This window comes from Aotus nancymaae, unplaced genomic scaffold (genome assembly GCF_030222135.1).
Source record: "Aotus nancymaae isolate 86718 unplaced genomic scaffold, 86718_ANA_hifiasm-v0.15.2.pri h1tg000049l, whole genome shotgun sequence".
NCBI classification, from domain to species: Eukaryota; Metazoa; Chordata; class Mammalia; order Primates; family Aotidae; genus Aotus; species Aotus nancymaae.
This window is the reverse complement of record NW_026988463.1, coordinates 34,017,281-34,045,043: the sequence shown is the minus strand read 5'-3', so window position 1 is coordinate 34,045,043 and position 27,763 is coordinate 34,017,281. Positions and strand designations below refer to the sequence as shown.

The 27,763-nt window shown below is 58.5% G+C and overlaps 1 protein-coding gene across 3 annotated transcripts; it reads left to right on the top strand.

Moving 5' to 3' along the window:
- The first annotated feature begins 1,304 nt into the window (after positions 1 to 1,304).
- Positions 1,305 to 27,333, top strand: TBX1 (T-box transcription factor 1). Of its 3 annotated transcripts, XM_064362909.1 has the most exons (10): positions 1,305 to 1,347; positions 4,071 to 4,190; positions 5,417 to 5,786; positions 7,744 to 7,845; positions 8,653 to 8,824; positions 9,440 to 9,595; positions 10,229 to 10,296; positions 10,371 to 10,471; positions 26,686 to 26,805; positions 27,087 to 27,333. In XM_064362909.1, the coding sequence occupies exons 2-9, from the start codon at positions 4,157 to 4,159 to the stop codon at positions 26,793 to 26,795; spliced, it is 1,113 nt and encodes a 370-aa protein (XP_064218979.1). In that variant the 5' UTR covers positions 1,305 to 1,347; positions 4,071 to 4,156; the 3' UTR covers positions 26,796 to 26,805; positions 27,087 to 27,333. The 3 variants fall into 3 exon arrangements, with proteins under 3 accessions (XP_064218979.1, XP_021529615.2, XP_064218978.1); XM_021673940.2 differs by lacking the exons at positions 26,686 to 26,805; positions 27,087 to 27,333 and adding an exon at positions 10,857 to 11,802; XM_064362908.1 differs by lacking the exons at positions 1,305 to 1,347; positions 4,071 to 4,190; positions 26,686 to 26,805; positions 27,087 to 27,333 and adding an exon at positions 10,857 to 11,804 and having other exon boundaries at positions 5,290 to 5,786.
- The last annotated feature ends 430 nt before the right edge of the window (positions 27,334 to 27,763 follow it).

Sequence of the window (27,763 nt, the reverse complement as noted above, 5' to 3'; positions counted from 1 at the left end):
CGCCCACCTCCTAGGCTCGGGATCTGGGCTTGTGCGCGCCCACGAGGGTCACCCGGAATGTCGCCTTCGCGGTGTTGTGGGCCACTTTCGTGGGATGGAAGGACGACTGGGGAGCACCCGAGGCTGCTGTGCAGGCGCTCGCCGCCGCTGCGGAGGACAGGGAGTCAAGAGGTGGGAGTGGAACGGGGAGGAAAGGGCAGAGCCTTTGGGCACGCGGGCTTGTCCCGGCTCCAGCGAAGTTTGGCCCCCCGCACTGCACCACCGCCCCTTTCTGGGGCCCCGGGGCAGAGCGGCTGATGGCGGGAGGGAGGCTAGTGAGGGCGGCTCCTGGCGGTGGGCCTTCTCGGAGACCCCGAGGCCTCGTCCAAGCAGGCGCTGTAAGCAATTCCAGGCGGTTCATTCTGAAACGAATCAGCAGGGTCAAGTAAAGCCCGGCTTCTCTGTGCTCTCTGCATACTCTGAGCCTAGACGAGGGGTCCCTAGTGCACCTCGAACCTCTGGCCGGTCCCTTCTGTGTGTATATGTGCTCAGAGTAGCCTGGGACCAATGCTGGGGGCGCAAATTGCCTGGGGAACCCAGCCCAACCCAAAGCTGGTGCACTGCTTGCCAGCCACCGAGCCCCGGGGTGCACGAGGGTGCGCGGCAGCCCAGCAGCGCTCAGAATTCTGAGCTGTGGGGAGGCGTTGTGCCTTTATGGACAGCAGGTGGGGAAGGGGGTCCTGCTGGGTGGGCATGAGGTCACCTGTCTGAAGGCTCCCCTGAGGGAGCCACGTGTGCCCAGAGGAGGCGGAACTGGGCGGACAGATGGGCGGCAACAGTTCTCCGGCAGCAGCCTCCCTGCGCTAGGAAAAAATCTTCTGGAATTAGGTAGGGCTTGCTTCACCCACAACTACGAAGTGGGGGTGGGGGGCGAGTTTCAGCACACTGCACTCCCTCGGGGCAGGGCTGAGGTGCAGCCCAGAGAGCGAAAGCTGCAGAGTGTCCATCGCGTTCGTCCCTCCAGCCTCCCGCACTTGGCCAAGCCTCTTGTCCCCACCCCTTACCTACCGGCTAGAGGAAAGCAAGCTTCGGTTTTCCGGCCTGTAAAATGGTCTCATCACAGTTCCCCGCTCCGCCCTGGCTGGGAGAAGTGGGGGTCTTGTCTCGGCTGCACGTTGCACGCGGAGGAGCAGACGTCCTAGGCCCCAGCCTTGCGTCGAGCCCGGAGGAGTCGGACCCTTCGACCCCCAGCCGCGCCTCACCTTCCCGATGCAGGCTGGGCAGCTCCCAGTCAGGCTTCCCACCACGCCGCCTTGGAGGTGCGGCCGGCAGGGGGAGCGAGGCGGAAGGGAGCCGCGGCCGGGCCAGGTGAGGGAAGAACACTTGCCGCGGGCCGTGCCGAGGCGCTGTGTTCGCACGCGGAACCCGCGCGGGCGGGGCTAGGGCCACCCGACAGACACGCTCCCTCCGGGCTGTGGGAGGGCACGACGGGTGGGGTGGCGGCGGGTGACGAGGAGCGCGGGTGGGTGGCGAGGCGGCAGACCACGGCGTGGCTGCGCCCTAGGCGGGAGGGAGGGTCCGAGGAGCCCTATCCCGCTGGGCAGTGGAGGCCGCGGCTCTGGCTGGAGATTCAGTCGACCTCACACTTCGAGGCTTTGGGCCCCTTGAACCGAGGGCTCCTGGTGGGTCCTGGCCTTGGGCAGTGGGGGCTGGGGGTCCCAGCCGGGTCTGAGGATCCGAAATGGAGCGAGTGAGTATCGGCAGCGGGTGGGGTAGGGTCGGCTGACTGAGCGGCCTGGGTGGGGCCCTCACCTCTTCCCAGCGCCCTTCTGGTTGACCAGGGTTTTCTCCACCCTGACGGCCTCTTCTCTGCTGTGGCACGCTGGCCTCGGCTGCCTGCCCGCAGGTCCTGCTCAGGCACAAAGGGGTTAATGGGGGCTGGAAGGCTCTGGTGCTCCCTACATACCTCAGGCGCAGAGGTCTGGGGACTCTGGACCGATCCTTAGGGGCTGGCCCAGAGCCTCCAAGAGGCCCCAGGGTTTTTCACTTTCACTTCTCAACGTTGGCCTCACCCACAACCCCACATCTGGCCACTGCCCTGAGCTGTGTGCAGATGTGCACAGGACACAAACGGGCACACCCACAGGCTGGGCACATGCAGGAGCCCCACCCCCACCCCCCACAGCCCAGGTCTCTCTGGGTGCAGACGGTCAACACAGGCTGTCTCCTGCAACACTATCAAATCTGCGGCCACCAGCGTCCCTCCCGCCTGCCTCCAGTGTGACTGTCCCTTCCCGCAGGAGCAGCTCCTGGGGACAGTGGCTGGCTCTGCTCAGAGAGGAGGGAAGGGGGCCTTCCCCACACTGGTCCGAGCCCACACTGCACTCCTCACTGGACCTGTCCCTGGGTCCCCTCAGTGACACTGAGAGACACAAGTCATTGTCACTGTCATGGCTCAGAATAGCCACTCAGGGCAAGAGAAGTGCACTGGGGACAGCTTCCCTTTTCTGACATGGCCCAATAAGCTCCAGCTGCAGGAGGCAGGGGTCGGGGGGCAGGACATGGGGCACCCATATGTGCAGCGACACACACCACATCCCAGACACTATTCATACACTCACCCTCTGCGGCCCTGGACTCACATGCATTCCTGGACCTCAGGCCCAGGGCCAGCCTCACCACTGGCGCCCAGTCCCCTAGCCCCAGTTACTGCGCCTTCCCAGCTCCCACCCGGCATCCTCTCCAGCCCAGGGTCTGAGGCCCTGAGATCCTAAAAACCCTGGGAGAGGCTGCCTGCCTCCCACTCCTTTCTCAAGCATTCAAAACGACGGCTACAATGAGGTTGTATACAGAGAGGCCTTGCAAACCGTGGCCCTGACCACCAGCACCAGGGAGGCTCCAGTGAGGCACAGAGGCTCCGGGGTTGACACCCAGCTGGAGAGACCCTTGACAGGAAGGCAGTGGGTGCACTGAACTGGTCAGAGGAGACCCCGGAGACAGTAGGTGGGGGAACACACAGGCCAAGTCAGGCCTTGGTGTCTGGGATCCCTGGGCCTAGAAGCCAGGCTGAGGGGCGGGCCTCGCCCTCACTCTGCCCAGCTGGGTCAGGGCACAGAGCTTCTCCCGGCAGGCAGCCTGGCTCCTGGGTGCCGAGGGGCAGCATCCGACCCGGTGGCCTGAAGTTCTCCAACTTGTCCTCGTGTCCTCGGCTCCCGAGGCCGGCCAGGCCCCGCCCCCGGCCCTCCCTGCACCCGGCCGGTGCGCAGGGAGGTCGGAGGAGCGGGCACTGCCCACCCTCCGGATGTATAAGCGTCCTGGCCAGAGGCGGGCAGTGCGCGCAAGTGCGCGTGACGCTCGGGCTCCCGGGCTGCGCAGCCTGGGCAGCGTCCCTCCGCTGGGGTCTCCAGCCACCATAGTGAGCCAACTTCAGGGGGCTGTTGGGCATTTACTGAGCTGGGTCGTGTTCTGCTGGCGGAGGAACAGAGGACGCTGCGGCGTGAGAGCCTGAGCTGCCCTCTCCTCACCCAGGTGCAGGGGCAGCCAGGGAGGAGGTGGAGGCGGGAGGGGCCAAGGGCAGGGGCAGGGCTGGACCCCGGCAGCCACTCGGTGCGTCATGGGTGCCCTGCCACCTCAGGCTAGGGCTGGGTGCTGCTGGCATAGACTCCTCTCCTTGGGGGGCTGTAGAAGCTGACGGTGGTTTCACGGCACAGAGGAAGGCTGAGCCTTGGCAGGAGCAACGGGATGTTCAAGGGGCGTTGATCATGGAGGTCCATGGGAACGGAGGAAGGGGCAGGGAGCTTGGAAAGCAGGAGGGCCCTGCACTTCCAGGGTGCTCCACCCGTCTGGGCCCCTCGGCTGCTACCAGCCCCAAGTTGGGGGCCCATGACGCCGTAATCCTCTGGGCCAGGGGCCCCCGGCTGTGAGTGGCACCACAGGCCCCCGCCCCCGGACTCCGTGGGCTGGGCTGGGCGCGGTGTGGCTGGGCACACGCAGTCGGAGGCGGCGCCGGCCAGGCCGCCGGGCGCCTATGGATGCGCGGAGCCCGCTGTCTCCCCGGGCCAGTGCGTTCAGCATCGCCTCTCTGGTTGCAGCTGAGGCGGTGGAGCGTACTGCCCACCAGGGCTCGGGGTCCTCTGACCGGGTGAAGCTTCACTGGCTGCCAGGATCCCCGGCCGGGATGCACTTCAGCACCGTCACCAGGGACATGGAAGGTAAGTCTCCAGGCTGTGTCTATACTGGCCCGCCTGCCAGACCCCCTGCCTCAGCTGCTGTGGGGCCCGGGTGCAGAATAGGTGGAGGCAGCTCTTGGTAGGGTGGGCTCCAGGCTTCTGACTGCGACTGTGGGGCAGAGAGGAAGAGCCGGCATCCCGCCCAAAGCCTATCCTCCCACCAGCCTGGGGACCCAGCTTCGGAGATGGGTAAGCAGGTAGACCCAGGCCCAGAAGAGGGCTAGTGAGGCTGGGAAGGAGAGCAGAGGTGGCCACGAGCTTGGATGAGGGGAGGAAAGTTGATACGAGAGGACAGGGAGTTTCACAGATGGAGAGAAAGAAAGCTGTGAGGAAGCCGAGGAGACCAAATTAAGAAAAGTGGAGAAAACACAGAAAACCCGAAGAAAAACAGGCGAGAAACAGAAAGACACAAAAAGGCAATAAAAAGCAAAGAGACGAGACAAAATGAAGGGAAATTTTAAGACAGTAAGTATGATCATAAAAAAGCAGAGAAGGAAAGACTTTAGTTTTTATTTTTTAAAAAAAGAAAAAACATGAAAAATAGAGAAGGACGTACAGAAATAAGAGGAAAGGCGCCTACTAAAAGAAAGACAGTATGATTAGAAATAAAGTAAAAAGGAAGGCGAAGTTGGACGAAGGCGGGAAGAGGTGGAAAGTAAAACAGAAATAAAGAGAAACTACAGAGATAGGGAAGAAGAAAAGATGATCGGAAAGGGAAATTTAAATGAGGAAGACAAAGGTAAAACAGCAAATTGGGAAAAGAACGCCTGGGAGGGAGAGAGGAGAAACGCACGCGGGCGGGCGGCAGAGCGAGGGGCGGCCGACGGGTTCGGGCTCGGCGCACCGGGGAGCCGGTCCGGGCGGTCGGGGGGCCCCGGGCCTAGCGAGCCGCGGCGGGCGGGCTGGGGGCCGGGGAGGGGGAAGGGGCGGGGGAGGGGCGAGGGCCGGGGGAGGGAGCGAGGCCATTGTCTCGGCGCGGGGGTGGGGGGGGCGCGGGGCGGGACGGGGCGGGGCGCCTCCTCGGGGCCGGCCCGCGGTGTGGGGCTGCGCGGCCCGGGGCGCACGCAGCGCGGCGCCCGCCACTCGGCCCGCAGCGCGGGGCAGCGCTCAGCTCGGCGGCGGGGGCGGCGGCGGCGGCCCGCGGGTCATGATCTCCGCCGTGTCCAGCCCGTGGCTCACGCAGCTCTCGCACTTCTGCGACGTTGCAGCCTTCACGGCCAGCAGCCTGAGCAGCCTGGGGGCCGCGGGGGGCTTCCCGGGCGCCGCGTCGCCCGGCGCCGACCCGTACGGCCCGCGCGAGCCCCCGCCGCCGCCGCGCTACGACCCGTGCGCCGCCACGGCCCCCGGCGTCCCGGGCCCGCTGCCGCCGCACGCCTACCCGTTCGCGCCGGCCGCCGGGGTCGCCACCAGCGCCGCCGCCGAGCCCGAGGGCCCCGGGGCCAGCTGTGCGGCCGCCGCCAAGGCGCCGGTGAAGAAGAACGCGAAGGTGGCCGGTGTGAGCGTGCAGCTGGAGATGAAGGCGCTGTGGGACGAGTTCAACCAGCTGGGCACCGAGATGATCGTCACCAAGGCCGGCAGGTCAGGGCGCCCCTCCCCACGCCGCGACCCTCCCCACGTGCTGCCGCCCGGGCCGCGGGCCTCCGCTGGATCCGCGCGAGCGGGGCCGAAAGCAGGGTCGGGGGCGCGGCCCGGCCACCTGTGAGCCCCTCTGGGCCCCACTGCCTCCTTCGTTCTCCGCGGTCCCGGCTCCGGCGACAGCCGCCCGGCGCTCCCTTCCTAACACTCACCTATCCTCCGCCGGGGCGGGAGGAGAAGGCGCGGGCCGCACGGGAACCCGCGAGGAGCCCCGCGGGATTCGCCCGCCCGCCCCGCAGCCCCAGGACGCCGTGCAGCCCAGAAACGGGCCGACTTGGAGCGCACCCGGCTGGGGGCAGGCAGCGACGTCCAGGGAGCCTCGCTGCCGGGCTGTCTCCTAGGTTTTCCACCTCAAGGAAACTCTGGTTCGGTTCTGGAGTTCAGTCCATGCGGGCAAGATAAAGAGCAGAAGCTGGGCAACTGTCTGGACACTTTCAGGAGAGGATTGCCCTTAAAAACAGCGTGCTCTGTTCGGTGGAAGTCGCTACCCAGTTTCCTCCAGCCTAGATCCCCATAGTTGTGGGGCCTCACTCTGTGGCCAGCCGCCGCCACCTCCCAACTGGCCTGTATTTGTTTTAAAGACCAAGAGAGAAGGGGAACAAGTTTTGCAGATGCACCCGATTTGACCAGTAGACAAAGGCGGGTGCCGGGCTGTGTCTAATGTACACACCAGCTCCGTGTCCGAACAGCCGAGGGGAGCTCAGGGCCTGTTTGCAAAGCCTTCTTGTGGTTTCTGTTTCCCCGCCGCCAGCGTCCTTCCTCAGGAACCCGGGCCTGGGCCTGTGCTCTGCTCCAGCTCTGTGGATTTTTTCCAGGCCCTCCTTGCTGTCCCCAGGCACACAGGCCCTCCTGAGGACAGCGGCAACCCAGCCTCTGGTTCAGGCCAGCCCGGCAAAGGCCTTGTCTGCGCCGGGTTTCACCCAGCAGCTCACGTTCCACAGCACCCTCCAGCCTGCAGAGGCTTTGGGTGGGGGAGGGAGCAGACCCGTCCTAGAGGCTGGCTCCTGGCATCTGTCTTCTGCCCACTGCCTTCTGGAGTTGCTTGTGAGGGGAGGCAGTGGGGAGGGCAAGTGAGGGCCAAGCCCTGTGTTGTCCTGAAGGGCCCCTTCGGCCACTACTGCTGCGCCATCATGTGGGGGCAGCCCACGGCCTCCACCCGTCCAGGCACTGCAGAATGTCCTTTCAAGAGCCCTAATCGGTCACTGAGCCAGGGTCCAAAGCAGGAGAGATTTGAGGAACAGGGAAGACACAGGCCAAGTCCACCCTGGGTAGCTGCGTCTTGGGGTCGTGTGTCTTAAGGGGAGCGGAAGCTTGCCTGTGCCCTGAGGAAGGTGGGGAGACTCTATCATGGGGCCAGGGCCTGAGAGTCAGGGAAGTGAGGGCTCTGAGTCCTCGCCTCGATGAGGGGATTGGGAAACAGCCGAAGACCCAGCTAAAAGGGCAGCGGGTGACGCCTTGAAATCACACGGATACCCAGTTTCACTTTGTCGGAGCCGGGAGCTGCTTCGATCAAGCTGGGGAGGCTCCGCTAAGGTCGCATGTTAGGTACCCTGCCGCCGGTGGAGGCTAGGGCCTGGAGGCCAAAAAGTCAGCAAGGGCGAGTGAGGCCGGGTTTATGTGGCTGAGGTTGCCGAAGGTGGGGGGCTCCCGCGCTGGGCCGGCCATTTCTGTGTCCAGGAAGGGCCCAGGAGGCTCCCTGCCATGCCAAGCTCCCAGCTGAGTGGGGGCCTGCCTAGATTAGAGCAGCTAAGCCAGGAGAGATGGAGCCCAAGGGCTGGGATGACACAGCAGCCCCCAGAGGCTGGAGGGAAGGGCCGAGCAGAGGGGCTGCCAGCCCGGGTGGGTCAAGCGGGGGCTGCTTTCCACCAGTTAGGGTGACTCGAGGCCTCATCACCCCCAGGCGGATGTTCCCCACCTTCCAAGTGAAGCTGTTCGGCATGGATCCCATGGCCGATTATATGCTGCTCATGGACTTTGTGCCGGTGGACGATAAGCGCTACCGGTGAGCGTGCGGGACCTGGGAGGGCACCCTGGGAAGTGGTGGGTCTCTGCCTGCTGACCCAACTCCCAGGTACGATTTGCACCATGGAACTCTTTAGGCACCTGCCTTGCTGCTCAACTGACCTCTCAACCTGCTCCCTCCTCCACTCCCATCTGACCCGACCCACAACCCCACCTCATGCGCTCTCTGAACCGGCTCCCACAGGCTCCAGACAGCTCTTGCGCCCCTGGGCTTGTGTGGCCCTTGGCTGGTCAGCCAAGTCCTCAGCCCTGGACTTCTTCAAGTCTCCCTCTCCCAGGAGGCCAGCCTGAGCGCCTAGTCCCCTTCCCCCACCCCCAGCGAACTCCGGGTCCTGGAGCTGGGCCGGAAAGGTGGGGTGGCCGGGAGAGATTATGCAGGGCGGGCCTCAGCCGCCCGCACAATTAACAGCAATTAATAAAGAGAACGCGCTTCGCGCTGCCCTGTGCCCGAGGCCGCCAGCAATGCCAAGTGTGGGCTCCCACCGCCCGGAGCACCGGGGCAGGCGGACCCGCATGCAGCGAAATGAGATGGCGGAAGCCCAGCCTCCCCCCTCGGTGCCCTGCGGGGTGTCCAGTTCCCTGATTGTTTTGAGCGTTGGGGTGGGTGGGAGTTGTCTGTTTAGTCCACAGTCCCCTTCAGAAAAGCTCCCAGACCCTGTGGCAGCAGAGGGTTCCATCTCACCGGCGGGGAAACCCCTCAGAGGCACTGTTAGGGTTCGCCCAGCACACAGGTCAAGGCCCTCTGGATTCGCCTCCGCATGCACAACCCCACCCCGTGCCGCTCCAGGTACGCCTTCCACAGCTCCTCCTGGCTGGTGGCGGGGAAGGCCGACCCTGCCACGCCAGGCCGCGTGCACTACCACCCTGACTCGCCTGCCAAGGGAGCGCAGTGGATGAAGCAAATCGTGTCCTTCGACAAGCTCAAGCTGACCAACAACCTGCTGGACGACAACGGCCATGTGAGCGACCGCCTCCCCAGGCTCTGGCTGTCCTGCAAGGCCTCTAGAGTCCCCAGGCACCTGCCTGTCCCAGAGGGGCCTGTAGAGTCCCCAGGCCCCCGGCTGTCCCCAGCTGGCTATGGGTTGTCCCCAAGGAGGCCCTTTAGAGTCCCCGCGAGGCCAGAGGCTGAGGCGGAGCTTGGGCAGCACTGGGGTGCAGATGAGGAGAGCAGCCTCTGGTCAGGGGTCGCACAGCCCAGTGGGCCTAGGCCCTGGGAAAAGGGTCGCCCTCCTTTTCTCAGCCCACTCCTGATTTTATGCAGGAGGCTTTTTTTAATGGAAGGAGGCTGGGGAAAGAGGCTTTATGGAGTCCAGACCAGCGAGGCCGCTGGGGAGGCACCTAAGGAAAGAAACCTAAACCCGGATCTTTTGCCACTTGAATTCATTCTTGGCAGTTGCCAGTGGGTCACAGCCTCCTCTTGGCCCCATGGCCCAGCCTCATCTTGGAATTAAGGGTTTTGCCCAACTTATCCAGGAAACTCATTGCCAACTCAGACCTCAGCCGTTTCCTGGCTCCCACCCCAGATCTTCAGCCCAGCCCCACTGCTGGAGCTGATTCCCCACCTTGTCTTCCAGATTATTCTGAATTCCATGCACAGATACCAGCCCCGCTTCCACGTTGTCTATGTGGACCCGCGCAAAGACAGCGAGAAATACGCCGAGGAGAACTTCAAAACCTTTGTGTTCGAGGAGACCCGATTCACGGCGGTCACTGCCTACCAGAACCATCGGGTGAGAACCTGGGCGGATTCAACGCCTCTGGGAAAGCGGGTGTAATTTTTGGTTGCCACCTGGGGACAGTGGGTCCACTTAGACCTGCAGGCTGTGGTCCCAGTGGAGCCCCAACCAGGAGCCCCACTCCCAAGGGCCTCAAGCAGCCCCCTCCCTCCCGAGGCTGGCTGGCCCAGCCTCCTATCAGCTTGACCTCTCCAGCGTCAACTGTCACTTCGTCCTGAAAGTTTGTTTTCCAAACCATTCAGGAAACTCCCCGTCAGGGGCCTGATCTGAGGTTTACCCAGATTCCTAGGGCACCCGCTCTGCCCCCCCTCCCACCCCCCACTGCTCGTGGGGGGTGGAGGTGACCACATTCCCATCCCAGCCAGGAGCCGAGTTTCTACCCCTATCCACTTGGGGACACCAGAAAGGGGTTCCCTAGTGAGAGAGGAGGTTCCTCAGACCCCTTCACTCCCCCGCAGTAGGGAGCCCCGAGCTCTGTAGGGGAGGGGCAGACGTGAACCGGTTCCTGTCGGGGCAGTAGAGGCCCTTCCTTGGTGCGCTTCTCCTAACACTCCCCTGTCCTCCGGCGAGGTCGGGTGGCCGGGGCTGCAGGGCTCCAGCGGCTTGCTCACACCCACCTCCCCGCAGATCACGCAGCTCAAGATTGCCAGCAATCCCTTCGCCAAAGGCTTCCGGGACTGCGACCCTGAGGACTGGTGAGTGTCCTCCCGAGAGACTGAGCGCGGGGCGCCTGGTGCGGGCACCACCCTGACCCGCCTCCCACCCGCAGGCCCCGGAACCACCGGCCCGGCGCGCTGCCGCTCATGAGCGCCTTCGCGCGCTCGCGGAACCCTGTGGCCTCTCCAACGCAGCCCAGCGGGGCGGAAAAAGGTAGGGCCGGGGTTGTGGGATCCGGGTCGCAGCCCTGTGCGCGCTCCACCCCAGGCCGGCGGCCTCGCCAGACCTCGCCTGCGCCCTCGGGGCGCTCCAGGCTTTCGCGCCGGTTGCACAACGGCCGCGGCGGCGGGCAAGCGCGCACTCGCCCGCCCGGCCCGACGGCTGCGCCCCGCCCGCTGCCGCCGCCGCCCGCAGAGGGGCGCGGGCCCCGGGGAGGGCTTGGGGCGCCGGCGGCGTGGGGTCTCGAGCAGGCTCGCACCGACGGGTCGGGGAACGCCGAGTGCGGCCGAGCGCCTTCTCCCCGCTGGGACCTCGCGTGGGAAGGCGCAGCTCCTCGGCAGCCCCGGCCGGCAGCGCTCACCCCTCGGCCCTCCCGCAGACGCGGCTGAGGCCCGGCGAGAATTCGAGCGCGACGCGGGCGGGCCGGCGGTGCTCGGGGACCCGGCGCACCCTCCGCAGCTGCTGGCCCGGGTGCTAAGCCCCGCGCTGTCCGGGGCCGGCGGCGCCGGCGGCCTCGTCTCGCTGCCTGGCGCGCCCGGAGGCCGGCCCAGCCCCCCGCACCCCGAGTTGCGCCTGGAGGCGCCCGGCGCATCGGAGCCACTGCACCACCACCCCTACAAGTACCCGGCCGCCGCCTACGACCACTACCTCGGGGCCAAGAGCCGGCCGGCGCCCTACCCGCTGCCCGGCCTACGCGGCCACGGCTACCACCCGCACGCGCATCCGCATCACCACCACCACCCCGTGAGTCCGGCAGCCGCCGCCGCCGCCGCCGCTGCCGCCGCCGCCGCCGCGGCCGCCAACATGTACTCGTCGGCGGGAGCCGCGCCGCCCGGCTCCTACGACTACTGCCCCAGATAACGCGGGCCCCGCCGCGCCCCCTCCCGGCCCCGCACAGCCCCGAGGGCCGCGGGGCCCGGCCACCCTGCCCCAAGGGCCATCAAGGAACACGTTCCCCCAGCCCCAGGGGCCACCGCGGCTCTTCCCTTCCCCAGCCTCGAAGCCATGGGGGCCCCATCGCTACCCCCCAGCCCCTTGGGCTATCGAAGTATCCGGTTCCCCAGTCCCTGAAGCCACCGCGGGTCCTTCCCCGGCCCCGAGGGCCACGGGGTCCCCGCCCGCCAGTGCCAAAGCGCCCGGTCGGAGGTGGAAGGAAGTGATATTTATTGTTCTCCTCGAGACCGCCTCGCCCGCGGCCCGGCCGGCAGTTGCAGTGTAGACAACCCGAGAGCCCCGCCTGCAGGCGGTGTAGATACGTGTAGATACTGTAGATACTGTAGATACCGCGCCGGCGCCGACTTGATAAACGGTTTCGCCTCTTTTGGAAGCTGCCTGCGTGTCCATTTATTTGCGCCCAGTTAGATCGCGTTGAGGATCCCGGGACAGCGAGTCCGGGGCGAGTTGGGGCTCTGAGGGTCTCCCTAGCCCCAATCCCCGCAGACTGTAGGTCGGTCCTGGTCCCGCAGCGCCCGCCCCGCCCCCTCCCCCTCCCCCTCCCCGCCCTCTCCCCCTCCCCCTCCCCGCCCTCTCGGGGCTCTCATTGCCCCTCCCCTCCCCGAGGCCCCTCCCGCCAGGCTTGCGCACTACCCCCACCTTCCCACCGCACCGACTCATCCCAGCCTCCCCAGGGCTGGCGGTACCGCCCAGGTGTGCATCCTGCTTTTTTACTTAGATTCCTCACACCTGGAGTTGTCCCTATTCTGGGACCTGGGCCTGTGCCCTGGCCTGTTTTCGGGACAGATGCTTGTGCTTTCCCAGGGAAGTTGGGAAGAAGGGTCATGACAGACACTGCCGGTCGCTGCTGGGAGGGGGAGAAGCCCCTGACCGGGATGGGATCGCGGAAAGACAAAAACAGGCAGCTCTGTTCTGCTAGCATTTCCCCTGCTGGCCTAGCCCAGGCCCAGTGTTCCCTGCTTATTGACTTTATTTGCTGTGAGTGTCCCTATGGAGTGACCTGGCCAGGGGGCACAATGACCGTGGCCATGAGTCATCTTGAGACCTGTGTGTGAAGCATTTTTCCCAGGCCAGGTGGTCAAGGGACCTCTCCCCATTAACTCAACACCAGGGATGGGGCGGAGAGGAACTCTTTGATCCCTCCCTTCCTGAGCGCAAGCAGGAAGGGCTGACAGCCGGTCAGCGCCAAGGCTGCTGACTTGGACACAAGATGAACGGGAAATGCACGTGGCTGAGGCTCTGTCCCCCACCTCCTGTGGCTGTCCCAGTGTGTTTGTGGCAACCTCTGCCTTCTAGGCCACCCAGCTCATCACCTCGTGTGGCAGTGGTAGCCTGGGTGCCACCTCCTCGAGGGCACAGCCAGGAGTTTCCAGATGTCCACCCCCGATTGGACCTGTTCTTCCTGTACTCCTTTGCCCTGGCGGGGGTCTTAGTAACTGAATGGTAGGAACCATTCCCAGAGGCCCGTCTAGGATGGAAGGGGTCTCCAAGGACCACCCGAAGCCTCAAAGGGCATTTAGCACCAGAGTGTGAATACTTCTGCAGCAGCTGCCCCAGTGGCCTGCAGGCTCCGTGAGCACAGCTTTGGAGATTCACTGTGTGTCTCGGGGGGTGGGGGTGCGGCTGTGGATGCCTGTTCCTGAGTACTGATCCCTACCTGCGAAAGCAAGTTCGGGGCAGCCATTACCCGTGTGCCCCACAGTGGGCGGGGCTTTGCCCTGCAGAGGGCCTCCCTCTCTTGTCGGAAAGCAGCCATTCCACACTCCACATCCAGGGTGTGCTGGGGGGTTGCCATTAGAGAGACCTCTGCCTTGGTTTTGTTCAAAGCTAAAGGGAGGAAAAGCGCTCCCTTGAACGAAGAGAAACCCAGTGTTTGTGAGTGGGACACACAGCAATGTGTGAGAACCCTGGGTGTGCAACTCCATGCCTGTCCACGTGCCCCTGCTGTTGCGATGGCTAGGCAAGATGGAGCACCAAGCATCCAGCAGGCCACCACTGGCCATCTGGGGCTGTTCACATCTTTTTTTTTTTTTTTTCATTGAGTCTCACTCTGTTGCCCAGGCTGGAGTGTCGTGCCTTGATCTTGGCTCACCGTAACCTCCGCCCCCCAGGTTCAAGCGATTTCTCCTGCCTCAGCCTCCCGAGTAGCTGGGACTATAGACATGTGCCACTATGCCTGGCTAATTTTTGTATTTTTAGTAGAGACAGGGTTTCACCATGTTGGCCAGGCTGGTCTCGAATTCCTGACCTCAGGTGATCCCTGAGGCCCGCCTTGGCCTCCCAAAGTGCTGGGCTTATAGGCATGAGCCATCGCGATCAGCCATACACTCTAATAAACTAGGAATCATTTAACGTTCAGGTCCTCACTGGCCCCATTCCGGGTGCTCCGTGGCTCACAGGCCATGGGTCACCACACTGACACTGTTGCTGCTGAGGGCGCTCCCAGGCTGAGCAACGGCCCCCAGAGGCATGGGTTTCCTCCCCTCCACCCCCACAGATGAGTTTGTGCATCTGAGAACTTCTCGTAAATGAGAGCTCGCAGGCCGGCGTCTGGGCGGCAGCTTCTGCTGGCTGTGTGTTTGCAAGGCTCGAGCACACCGCTGCTCACTGTCCCTCATGCTCTCAGACCTCAGCCAGTCCTCGGTGACTGCCTGCCGGCTGCCAGTGCTGTCCGGCCCATGCCCCAGCCACTGCCATTCCTGTGGAGCTGACATTCACGTGGGAGCTGCCCTAAGGCCTGGCTTCCAGCAGCTTCCTCTGTGACAGCTGTGATCTGAGTGTTCATCCCCAAGGTGATGGTGTCGGGAGGTGGAGTCTTTAGGGGCGATTAGGTCACAAGGGCGGAGCCCTCATGAACTCCCGTTAGCTGACAGCTACCCTGCTCAGAGACCGCCAGCCTCCATTGTTTATAAGCCACTGGGCCTACGGTGATTTGTCCTAGCTGAGCTCTGGGACTCACAGTGACTGTCCTTCCTTCCCGTCATTCTTGTTCCCCATTTTAGGTTCCTCGTCCGGCACACCTGCCCTACCCCTTCCGTGAGCCGCTGTGCTGGGCAGTGTGGGGTATGGAAAACGGGGCTCGTCCCACCACTGTTCCCCCATAGGCTTCCCCTCAGCTGTTGGGCTCCCCCGAGCATCCTCCTCCGGGCCCCCCAGCTGGTCCGGAGGCCCAGTTCCCCTGCCCTAGCCTGGCTTCAGATGTCCAGCTGCCAGGACTCAGGAGGACAAGAGACCAGAGGGCCTCCAGACTCCTCATTCCTGAAAACCCTCCAACAACAGCAGATGCACAATGCAGGAAATAGATACATTCTTGACTAATCGGGGGTGGGAACCATCCACACTCCCTTTGCACCATTGCATCCCCCTGGTCCATTACACCAGGACCCCAGGACCTGGGCGTGCAGCTGGACGATCCTGCAGTAGCCCTGCTCCATGTTTTCAGAGGACAAGGCCAGGCCCAGAGCCACCTTGGGCCCACCACAGCTGCCCTCCACAGCATTTGCCCTTTGTCGAAGGGATGATGGGCGCTCACCCAGGAAAGCATTGGAGGCGAAGACGCAGGAGCATGCTGGGGCTTGGCCGTGGGACAAGGTGAGTCTGTTTGGTGGCACCTTAAACTGTGGAGGGAGACAAGACCGTGGCCTGGCGGAGACAAAACCGTGGCCTGGTGGAGACAAGACCCTGGCCTGGTGAGCTCCAAGCCCCACCCTGCGGTGTACTCTCCAGCTGGGGAAGTCCATGGGGTGTGTGGGATCCTTGTGATGACAGTTGTGTGAGGCTGAGGCCCTGATCTCCAGGTGTGCCGCAGATCAAAGCACCTGCATACCAGAGAATTCCACGTGGCCACAGCTGCCGAGGGCAGAGGCAGCCTCAGCTCTCGCTGGTGGGGGGAGAGTGGTGGGCGAGAAGCTGCTTCTAGGACGAAAGGGATGGATCCGGTGTGGCAGTGCAGCTCAACCAGGAGCTGGGCACCAGGGAGCGCATGCGGCCTGTGTTCCAGAGACTCCATATGTCAGTTTCCCCTTCAGCTGTGGTGTTGACCCCGGCCCTGTGCAGAGAAACTCTCTGTGAACAGTGGAGGCCCATGTCAGCCATGGGCACTGGGACGTTCATTTCTGACTTCTGTCCTTCCTGTGGGTTCCAATGAGGCCCCATGCACAGGGTCGGCGAGCATCTGCACCATCCTGCCCCTCCTCCTTGCCAAGCTCCTTCACACCCCCAGGAGCACCCTGCAGAGCCTGGCCAAGAAGCGGGTGGGGACAGGACTCCCCAGCCTGGCATAGTGGCACCCAGCCCTAGGGAGGGCAGGATGAGACCTTTTTCCTGGTGCCACCTCACACACTTTCTGGATTTCAAAAAACACAACTGGTGCCTTTGATTCAGTTCCCTTTCCTGCCTGTCGCACTACTTCAAACCAGACGGGCTCCTCAGATGAAACTTTGGAGACTCAGTGTCTCTCTTTAACCGCTGCCAGGTCTGTGTGTGGGAAACAGCAGAACCAGAAGTATTTTGCTAAAACCAGCCCATGTGGTGGGGAGGCTTAGGTTTTAATAGCAGTAATTAAATTATCTTCTTAATTATAAAGGCTGATGGCATTGTCGACATCCTTTGTCTATCAGCTTTCAGTTGCACAAAATAAGCACATAATCCTCTCCCCCCGGCCCCGCCGGCATCCTCTGCTCTGTGGCCAGCCCAGGACCCCCTCCTGCAGTGTAGACCCCCGGAAGCTTTGGGGTGCATCTCCCCATTTCACCAGTTCTGAGAGGCACAGGGTATTTTCCCGCATATTTCAGCATCTCTGAAGTTGGTATCTTAGTCTAAGTGGGGGGTCTCAGCCTAACTGAAGGATCTTGGCTCTATAGGAAACCATGGTGCAGTGGCAGTTGCTGGGTGCCACAGTGAGGCAGTGTCTGTGCACCCACTGTGGCCTGGGGGGACGCTGGGTGCCAGCATCTTGCCCTGGGTGACTTTCTTGCAGGTGGTGACCCTGGCTTCTATTTCCAGTCCCCGAAGTGGTCCTGTCCGTCCAGGACCTTACTCTTCATTCATGTCATTTCTCAGGACGCCCCTCCCAGCACATCCCTAGTCTTCCCCGCATCTCCTCTTCATTCCTCTGTCATTCTAGCCTTAATTCCTCTCAACAATTTTGTTTTGTTTTGTTTTTGTTTGTTTGAGATGGAGTCTCACTCTGTCGTCCAGACTGGAGCGCAGTGGCACAATCTCGGCTCACTGCAACCTCTGCCTCCCGAGTTCAAGCGATTCTCCTGCCTCAGCCTCCCAAGTAGCTGGGATTACAGGTGCGCACCGCCACGCCCGGCTAATTTTTGTATTTTTAGTATACATGGGGTTTCACCACGTTGGACTTTTTTTCCTTTTGATACAGTGTCTTGCTCTGTTGCCCAGGCTGGAGTGCAGTGTTGTGATCATGGCTCACTGTAGCCTCGAACTCCAGGGTTCAAACCATCCTCCAGACCTAGCCTCCTGAGTAACTGGGACTACAGGTGTGTGCCACCACACCCTGCTAATTTTTTGTAGAGATGAACAGGTCTTGCTGTGTTGCCCAGGCTGGTCTTGAACTCTTGGCCTCAAGTGATCCTTCAGCCTCAGCTTCCCAAATCGCTGGGATTATGGGTGTGGGCTACCATGCCCAGCTCTCTTCTCAAATAGCTTTTTCCCTCCATTTCTGAATCTATCCTTTATTCCAGAACATGTTTTCTGGATTTCTCCCTGAGACAGCTTTTTTTCTTGTGACATAATCACAGAACGATGATGGCGATGGCAGCAGGGCCACACAACAATCCCCAGGCTGCCCGGCCTGCTGCTTGTGGCCATGGTTTGGACCTTCAGCCATGAGGCAGTACATCCTCCCAGGGCAGGGTAGTGACCTTCACCACAGGGCTGGGTCTCAGGAGCTGCCGGTCGCCTTTCTCCAGACTGCCTTTGTGATAAGGGACAGAATCGGGGTCACTGGCCGGGCACAGGTCCCCTTCCCCGTCGCCTCAAGCTGGTGGGATTCCTGCATTCGAGTGTTGCTGGGGCTGCAGGCGAGGCCCGGGCTGCACAGGAAGCCCGGGCACTGCAGAGTGGCCGCTAGCTGGTGGCATTGTTCCTCTGCGAATTCAGCCACTTCCATGCAAATAATCACCCTTCTGATAACAATGAGTCTCAAGAGACTAAGAAAAACAAGCAGCTTTATTAAGATGCAGCTGACCGATCTGAAAGCCTGCCTGCTTTGCCACCTCCTGGGAGAGCCTGCAGGGGCTGGGCTCTGGGGACAGGGGCTGCTGCTTAGGCCCCAGGGGAAGGCCTAGGTGGGGAATGGGCACGTCCAACACTTAGGAGCACATCCCAAGACACTCATCACCCTGCATACTAGGTGCTGGGAAGAAACAGTCCAGTTACGAGAGAGATGCTAAGGAGGTACCTTAGCATCCCACAGAGGCATCTGCAGGCAGCCCCTCCAGCTGGGCTGGGTGGTCCTCCTTGGAGGACCCTCCCTCCTTCTGGGTAGCCAGCCTGAAGGGGCCATCTCCAGGCAGCCACCCACTTCAGGAGAGCCCATGTGCCATCACTGCCTGGGAAGCTTACTGCAGGGCTGGCCCCCAGCTGCCACTGTCACCTCCCAGCCTCCACCTGCTCTCCCAGGTCCCCAGGCCTCACACAGTACTGTCGCTCTAACAGGTACACTGCAGGATGGAGCCCCAGGCATCTCAGCACCCTGATTCAGTCACTGCTGGGAGAGGAGTGGGCTCAGAGTGGGCCAGACCCCTGGGCACCAGTGTGGCCTCCTTCCTGGACTGGTAAGGGAGATTTGCCTGGCAAAGCCCACCCGGCCCCTCTGCCCTCAGTCACGGAGTTACCCTCCAGTAGTGATTTCAGCTGTTTCCCACACACAGGTCTCTTCCTCAGTAAGAATCTGTGCTGCAGGACGGAGATCCTATCACATTTGTACCCAGAAGGTGATTCAAGGTGAATATTAAAGACCTGGATACCCATTAGAATGATGATTATTTTAAAAAACAAACCAGAAAACAATATGTGTTGGTGAGGACGTGGAGCCCCTAGAAGCCGTCTACACTGCTGGTGGGACTGTCAGATGGTACAGCTGCTGCAAGGAACAGTGTGGTGAGTCCTTGAAAAATTATACAGCTGTTCGGGAGGGTGAAGGAGGAGGACCGCCTGAGACCAGGAATTCAAGACCAGCCCGGGCAACAAAGTGAGACCCCATCTCTACAAAAAAATTAAACATCACCTGGGCGTGGTGACAGGCACCTGTAGTCCCAGCTACTCGGGAGGCTGAGGCAGGAGGATCGCTTCAGCCCAGGAGTTCCAGGCTGCAGTGAGCTACAGTCACACCACTCCACTCCAGCCTGGTGACAGAGCAAGATCTTGCCTCTAAAATAAATTAAAATCATAGATGGAATTACTGTATGATCCAGCAATTCCGCTTCTGGGAAAATACCCAACAGACTTAAAAGCAGAGTCTCAGGTATTTATCCACCCGTGTTCAAAGCAGCATTACTCACAATAGCAAGAGGTGGAAGTGAGCCGAGAGTCCACTGATAAATGAAAATGCGGTGCGTGTGTGTGTGCGTGCGTGCGTGTGCGTGCGCGTGCGTGCGTGCCACAGCATTATTCAGCCTTAACAAGGAAGGGAATTCTGTCGCATGCTACAACACGGATGAACCCTGAGGTCCTTAGGCTCTGTGAATTGAGCCGGTCACAAAGGACACATATTGTACTGTACAATTCCACTTGCATGAGGCCCATCAGGTAGTCAGATTCAAGGAACAGACAGGAGAATGGGGCTCGTTGGTGTCTGGGAGAAGGAATGGGGTGTTGGTGTCTAGTGGGGACAGAGTTTCTGCCTTGCATTCACCTGGAGCTGGATGCACAGCAGTGGGAATACACTTAATGCCACCAAATTGTGCACTTCAACATGGTGACAATGGCACATTCTTTATTTTTATTTTTTGTAGAGACAGGGTCTCACTACGTTGCCCATGCTGGCCTTGAACTTGGGCTCAGGCTCTCCTCACGCCTTGGCTTCCCAAAGTGCTGGGATTATAGGCGTGAGCCACCACATCTGGCCAAATTTGTGTTTTTTTGGTTTTTATTTTCTGAAATGGAGTTTCTCTCTTGTCACCTAGGCTGGAGTGCAGTGGTGAGATCTCAGCTCACTGCAACCTCCGCCTCCTGGGTTCAAGTGATTTTCCTACCTCAGCCTCCCAAGTAGCTGGGATTACAGGCACCTGCCACCACACCCAGTTAATTTTTGTATTTTTAGCAGGGACAGGGGTTTCACTGTGTTGGCCAGGCTGGTCTCGAACTCCTGACCTCAGGTGATCCGCCCGCCTCGGCCTCCCAAAGTGCTGGGATTACAGGAGTAAGCCACTGTGCCCAGCCAAAATTTGTGTTTTTAAATGTATGCTTAAACAATTTAAACATCCTGGATCATCCACAGTTTGCAAAAGTCAGTGCTGTTTATCCTGGATTGACCGATTCCCTACCTGCCTCTAAAGCAGTGGTTTTTAACAGGAGCAGTCTTGTCCCCTGGGGCGTCTTACAGTGCCTGGGACTCTGTGCTTGTCACTCTTGGGTGGGGGTGCTTCTGGCATCTGGTGGGTGGAGGCGGGGGATGCTGTGTACCCCCTGCAATGCACGCTCGGAACCACAGATCCGGTGCCACGGGGCTGCTGTGGAGAGGCCTTCCCACCTGGCTGCACCCTGTCTGAAGCAGCTAGTGGTGCAGCCCTGAATATTCTGAGGCCAGGAGCTCCCAAGTCCCACCTGGCATGGGCCCTCTCCACACTCCTCCCCCTGCCCAAGTGGCCCCACACTCCCCAGTGAGGCCACATAACTTGGAGTGCTTGCCTGGAACCTGAGGGGGCCGGCTGCAGTGAGGCCAGCTTCAAGGGAGGCTGCCAGGCTGGGCTCAAGAAGGCTGGTGACAGCCTTGCAGGGTGACAGAGGGTCACTGGAGCCATCCCTGGAGGTGGTCCCTCCAAGTCACACCCCTGGCAAATCCCACCAGCTCCTGAGTGGGAGGTGTGTGCCACATGGCAGAGGTGGGAGGGAGTTTTCACCACCTGTGGCTGCTAGTGCCCCTGAAACCACCTGGAAGTCCCAGTGGCTTCTCCAGGGACAGGCAGTGCTGTGGCCTGTGTCCACCCCAGCTCTGGGGCCTGTGCTCATGGCTCCCTGCCTGCCCGTGGCCTCCCTCCCTTTCAGGGGTGGTTTCTCTGTCCCCACCCAATATGGTGCTCCATAGCTTTCCTTAGGAAGCCGGCTCCTTAGGAGGAAGATGCGTGGCCCCTTGCTCCAGGAAGACACAGCCCTCCCTCACTGGGGGTGGGAGAAGGCAAAGGTGCTGAGATATCCGTCCCATGAGCACAAGACACACAGTGACTGCTCTTTTAGAGCTCACGTTCCTGCAGGGAGGGGCAGGTGATGTCCAGGGGACTGCGCAGGGTGGAGGGCTCTGTAGAGGCAGGATCACCTCAGAGATGGGTGCAAGGGACCTCGGAACACCCCAGGGCTAGGCCTGCCTGCGCTGCTCAGGAGCTGGGTCTCTCACTGAGGGAGGGGGAGTCATGTCTCAAGGGCAGCCACTGGGCCTGAAATGAAGAACTGTGTGTGATCAGCCCGCGGGGAGCAAGGCTTTGAGGGAGCACGCCTACCCTAGAGGGATGGAGGCAGAGGCTGGTACCTCACGTCCATGCCAGCCGCCAACTTAAAGCCAGCACAGTACCCGTATGTGCCTCTGCCAGTGAGTGGATCTCGCTGAGGGGAGGAAGCAGGCTCGCTCAGGAGGTGCTGTGCTGTGTGGCTCTGTAAGCCGTGTGGGAAAAGGCAAAACCGCAGTGCAGAGCACAGATCTGCCAGTGCAGGCAGAAAGGACCAGCACACAGGCAGGAGGAGCTTCCTGGGTAACGCTCATTCCCATCCACGACAGAGGGTGCATGTTATTGAACATTAAGTTCTATTCTTATAAAGAGTGTGCTGGCCTTTCCCATGCCTTCTCCTCTGTTTTGACCCATTCTGGGTATCGGTCCTTTCTGTCTCCTTCTCTCCATCCTCCGCTCTCAGCCTCTTTTGCTGGGTTCCACAGTGTGCTGGGCACGGGTTCAGGATGTGTTGTTACTCTATTTTTTTTTTTTGAGACAGGGTCTCACTCTGCCACCCAGCATAGCGTGCAGTGGTGCAATTATGGCTCACGGCAGCCTCAACCTCCCAGGCTCAAGTGATCCTCCCACCTCAACCTCCCGTGTAGCTGGGAGCACAGGCACACACCACCACGCCCAGCTAATTTTTAAGTTTTTTGTAGAGATGGGATTTTGCCATGTTGCCCGGGCTGGTCTCAAACTCCAGAGCGCAAGTGATCCTCTTGCCTTGGCTTCCCAAAGTGCTGGGATAAGCCACCATGCTCAACCAGGATTTGTCATTCTTAACTAGTAAAACAGCACGTTCCTGCTCCCTGTTTCAAGAGACAGGATCTTGCTCTGTCACCGAGGCTGGAGTGCAGTGGAATCGTGATCGAGGCTCGCTGCAGCCTCAACCTCCCAGTCTCAAGCGATCCTTCCTCCTCAGTCTCCCGAGTAGTTAGGACTGCAGGTGTGTGCCACCACGCCTGGCTTTTTCTGTTGTTAGAGATGGGGTCTCACTATGTTGCCCAGGCTGGTCTCAAAATCTTGAGCTCAAGTGATCCTCCGAGTGCCTTTCAAAGCACTGGGATTACAGGTGTGAGCCACTGTGCCCAGCTGTTGCTCCTTCTTTCTTCTTCTTTTTTTTTTTTCTTGAGATGGAGTTTTGCTCTTGTTGCCCAGGCTGGAATACAATGGCACAGTCTTGGCTCACTGCAACCTCCACCTCCCAGGCTCAAGCAATCCTCCTGCCTTGGCCTCCCGAATAGCTGGGATTACAGGCACCCACCACGACACCCTGCTAATTTTTGTATTTTTAGTAGAGACAGGGTTTCACCATGTTGGCCAGGCTGGTCTTGAACTCCTGACCTCAGGTGATCTGCTGCCTTGGCCTCCCAAAGTGCTGGGATTACAGGCATGGGCCACTGTGCCTGGCCTATTGCTTCTTATTTCTAAAAGTAGGTAAGGGGGGCCAGGCACAGTGTCTCACGCCTGCAATCTCAGCACTTTGGGAGGCTGAGGCAGGCAGATCATTTGAGTCCAGGAGTTCGAGACAAGCCTGGCCAACATGGTGAAACTCAGTCTCTACTAAAAATACAAAAATTAGCTGGGTGTGTGTGGCAGGTGCCTGTAATCCCAGCTACTCAGGAGGCTGAAGCAGGAGAATCGCTTGAACCTGGAAGGTGGAGGTTGCAGTGAGCTGAGATCTCACCACTGCACTCCAGCCTGGGCAACAATGAGACTCCAACATCTTCCCCTGGGGTCACTGACTGTTGGTGGAGAGGCACATGCTGGGCTGAGGTGGGACCTGGTGTGGCTGGGGAGGCCGTGGCCATGTCCTGTGGGTGGCTCAGCTCATCGGGAGGTCCAGCCCTGTCCTGCCCTTCCCTGTGGTTCAGACATGACATTTGTGCAGTGTCATCTAGGAGAAAAGAGAGGTACCTCTGACACAGCACTTCATCCACTCTCATTGGATGGGGTTGTCACCCATGTGACCATGTAGGGACAGGGACGTGAAAGCTGAGATGTCCAGGAACACACCAGAGAGAGAAGTGGAGCTTCTGAGGACGCAGGTGGCCGTGTGAACCTGGGGCTCCCCTGCCCCCGAGTGCCGACCCTTCAATGCCCAGGGCCTGGTGGCCTGGAGGACCGCGGGTGACTGTCTTTGTTGAATGCTGAGGCCGGGCCATGGGCACGTGGAGTTGTCGTGTTTCCCTTGATTTTGGTTCATGTTTGAAATTTCCAAAAAAACAGTGACTTGTTCAGTAAATTCCAATATGAATAAAGTGCGTGTTTTATAATAAATACTTATCTGTAGTGTCACACACTAACTCAGTTGGTAAATCAAAACTTGTCGGATGAAACAAAGTAAATTTCTCGTGACATTTAAACATTGACTGTAAACTCATTATAAACACTTCTAAATATTTAATGAAAACTACAAGCTTAACATATCTGATCCAAAAATGCCTTAAACATCTCAGTCCAGACGCCCACACGCTATGAGAATGATTCCCTCACACTTGTTCTGAAGGCAGTAGCTGTGCTGTTCTCCATCGCGTTCTTACTGTTTCTCAGATGCGCTCTTAGCACCTCCTGGGGATGAGCATCTGGCCTGCATCACTCGGGAAGAGCCCTGGCCCGGGCTCCAGGTGGGGGCACCACGGCGAGGCCAAGTGCCGCTGCCCAGTGAGCCTGACTGCCCCTCAGGCTCTTTCCCTTCACATTTACTTACTTATTTTTTAAATTGATATATTTATTGTGTAATGTTCTTACCACAAAAATGATAACTATGTCAGGTGACGTATTTGCTAATTAGATAGACTTAACCAGGCCTTCAGTTTTCAGTTCTTTACATTGAGGTAAAATACACGTAAATCAAGGCTACCATCGTAGCCCTTTGTAAGCGAACAGTGCAGTGGCGTCAAGTCCGTGCACACGAGCGTAGCCATCACCACCATCCATCTCCAGAACTCTTCATCTCGGAAAACTGAATCTCTGTCCCCATGAAACAAGAACCCCCACTCCCCTACCCTGGCAGCCAGCATTCTACTCTCTGTCTCTGTGAACCTGACCACTCTAGGCCCCTTGTGTTAGTGGAATCACACAGCATGTGTCTTTTTGTGGCTGGTTTAGTTCACCGAGCGTAAGGACCTCAAGGTTCATCCGTGGTGTAGCCTGTGTCAGAATTCCCTTCCTCTGTAAGGCTGTGCACTATTCTGTTGCATGTCAGTACCACATTTTGTTTATTCATTCATCTGGGTTGCTCCCACCTGTTGCCTGCTGTGAGTAACGCTGCCGTGAACACGAGCATAGAAATCTCCCTGCCACCCTGCTTTGAGTTCTCTTGGGTATTCTGCCACAAGAGGAATTGCTGGCTCATATAGCAATTCTTTTTTTTTTCCATAGCCGCTATCCCACTTTACATTCCCACCAATAGTGCACAGGGGTTGGAATTTCTCCACGCACTTGTTTTCTGTCTTGTTATTTTTGGTGTGGCCATCCTCATGGGTGTAAGGTGGTATCTATTGCATTATAGTTCTGACTTGCATTTCCCTAATGAATAGTGATGTTGATGCTGTACCTGCTGGCTACTCTGACCAGTCTTCTTTGGACATACATCTGCTTAAGTCATTCGTCTATTTTTTTTTTAAATTTTTAATTTTTAGAGACAGGATCTCACTGTGTTGCCCAGGCTGGACTCCAACTGCTGGGTTAAGTGATCCTCTTGCCTCAGCCTCTTGAATAGCTGGGTGTGTACCACGGAACCCAGCATGGCCCATTTTTGAATTGGCTTTTTTTGTTGTTGAGTTTTAGGAATTCTCTATATATTGTGGATATTAACCAGATATATGGTTTGTAAAGATATTCTCTCAGTCTATGGGCCGCTTTCTTACTCTGTTGATAGTGTATTTTGATGCATACAACTTGTACATTTTCATGAAGCCCAGTTTTTTCTTTTGTGACATGTACCTTTGGTGTCATATCCAAGAATTTACTGCTAAATCCAATGTCATGAAGCTTTTGCCTTATGTTTTCTTCTAAGAGTTTTATGGTGTTAGCTCTTAATTTAGGTCTTTGACCTATTTTGAGTTAAATTTTGTATAGGGTATGAGGTGGGGGGTCAAACTTCATTCTTTTGCATGTGTAAATCCATTTTTCCCAACATCATTTGTTAAAGAGACTGTCTTCTCCCCCACTGAATGGTCACCATATTGAAAATCATTTGGCCAGGCAGGTGCAGTGGCATGTACCTAGAGTTCCAGCTACTTGGGAGGCAGAGGTAGGAGAACTGCTTGAGGCCAGGAGTTCAAGACCAGCCTGGGCAACATAGTGAGAGCCTGTTTCTAATTAAGAAAAATATCACTAGACAATATACATGATGATTTATTTCTGGGCTCTCTATTCTATTACATTGGTCTTTACATCTGCCTTTATGCCAGTATCGCACTATTTTGATTACTATAGCTTTGTAATAAGTTTTTTTTTTTGTTTTGTTTTGTTTTTGAGACAGAGTTTCACTCTTGTTACCCAGGCTGGAGTGCAATGTCACAATCTCGGCTCACCACAACCTCCTACTCCTGGGTTCAGGCAATTCTCCTGCCTCAGCCTCCTGAGTAGCTGGGATTACAGGCACGTGCCACCATGCCCAGCTAATTTTTTGTATTTTTAGTAGAGATGGGGTTTCACCATGTTGACCAGGATGGTCTCGATCTCTTGACCTTGTGATCCACCTGCCTCGGCCTGCCAAAGTGCTGGGATTACAGGTGTGAGCCACCACGCCTGACCTTGTAATAAGTTTTGAAACCAGGAGGTATGAATCCTCCAACTTTATTCATTTTAAGATTGTTTTAGCTATTAGGGAGTTCTTAAGAGTCCATATGAATTTCAGAATGGTTATTTCTATTTCTACAAAAAATGTCACTGGGATTTTTGAAGAGAAAGCACTGAATCTGTAGATTGCTTTGGGTAGTAGGGATATCTTAACAATATTATGTTTCCCATTCCATGAACATGGTATGTATTTCCACTTATGTTTTCTTTAATTTCTTTTGGCAATGTTTTATATTGATTTCAGTGTACAAATCTTTCACCTCCACGGTAAGCTAATACTTAAGTATTTCATTATTTTTTATGCTGAGTCTCTTTTGATAACAAAACCTCCTGTTACGTTGAGGAACTCTTTAGCCCATCTTTTGTATTTACTTTCAGTTTGTGACATTTTGGCATCTCTTCCTGAGATGAGTGATTCTTTGCATTGTCCTTTCATTTGGCGATATAGCCCAGTGTGTTGGGACAAGAACGGACTAAGCTTCCTTGTCAGTGTCTTATCACACCTGCAGGGCTGAGTGACAGGGTGGTCCTGGGTGGGCTGCCTGTGGCTGTGTAAGCTGAATGGGTGCACACTGGACTCTTCCCACCTACTGATGATGTGTGCAGCCGATGTGCATGGATTCTAGCTCCTCTGTTTCTGGGGCCTCAGCTGTCTGTGTTCACTCTTTTTTGCTACACAAAGAGAAACAAGGACAAGCCTTGTTTTGTAAAGTCCATAAATACTTTGACCTTCCTCCACCCAGTGTGGGGATCTGTGTCCCCTCTCCTTGACTCCAGGGCTGGTCACAGAAGGCTCTGGGCTCTGGCCTGGCTTACTAGACATGCTCTTGAGACCCCCAAGTAAGAAGTCTGAGTTCCTGAGACCACCACACTGCAAGGACACTTGAAGGTACTCAGGTTGGTGGTCCCCACGGTGCCCAGCCCCTGTATGGAACCAAGGCCCCAGGAGCCTGAGTGAAGAGGCTGTGGTGGAAGCGGATCCTCCAGCCCCAGCCACTGCCCCATGGAGCAGACAAACTGCTCAGCCCAGCCTCTCCCAAATTGCCAACCCACAGAGCCCATGGGCACAGAATGGCTGTTATGCTGCTCTGTTTTGGGTGGTTTATTAAAGTAGCAACAGATAATGGCACCAGGATGAAGCCAAATGACTCAACTTCTCAACACCCCACATTTTCCAGGTTTCAGAGCCCAAGTCAGGAGGCCCAATGTGCATGCAAGAGGTGGCAGGGGACAGATGTGCTGTGGCTCCTGGGCCACCTGCAGGGCTGGATGGTGGAAGCAGTCCATTTAAAGGCCATGAGGTACTTGGGAGGCTGAGACAGGAGATCACTTGAGCCTAGGAGCAGGTTGCAGTGAGCTATGATTGTGCCACTGCACTCCAGCCTGGGTGACAGAGTGAGACCCCCACTGTTCCTGGTCTTAAAAAAAAATAGGCCATGAGCACCTCCTACTAATTTCCTCGGCTTAGCACACGCTATGGCCATGGTCCCCATTGTCCGTGGCTTCATTCCTCACTCGATGCTTTCCTATGTGGACTCCCAACCAGTGCTGTGGGACCTCCCCCGTAGAGCTGGTGAGCTCTATGGGCTGGACTACCCGTCCCACTCAGCAGTGGCTGCCTGGCCTCCCCTCTGTCCCTCCTGCCGCACTCCTAATGGGCCTCCCATAAAAGCTGATGCGAGGGGGCCAAGCCACGGCTCACTGACCTGGGGAAGCTGACAGAATGACGGGGTCTCAGGGGCCCTCCAACCTGCAAGGTGAAAAAGGGGATGCTGGCAAACCTGGCATGAAGGTTGAGACCCTGAGGAGAGTCAGGCCTGGGGGATCGTGGAGCAACTGTGCCCACCCAGGACCA

Excerpts from the sequence above, each read along its gene's own strand:
- TBX1 (XM_064362908.1), top strand. The coding sequence starts at position 5,356 with ATGATCTCCGCCGTGTCCAGCCCGTGGCTCACGCAGCTCTCGCACTTC. Across the intron at positions 5,787-7,743 it reads ATCGTCACCAAGGCCGGCAG|GCGGATGTTCCCCACCTTCC; the intron begins GTCAGGGCGCCC and ends CATCACCCCCAG. Across the intron at positions 8,825-9,439 it reads TGCTGGACGACAACGGCCAT|ATTATTCTGAATTCCATGCA; the intron begins GTGAGCGACCGC and ends CTTGTCTTCCAG.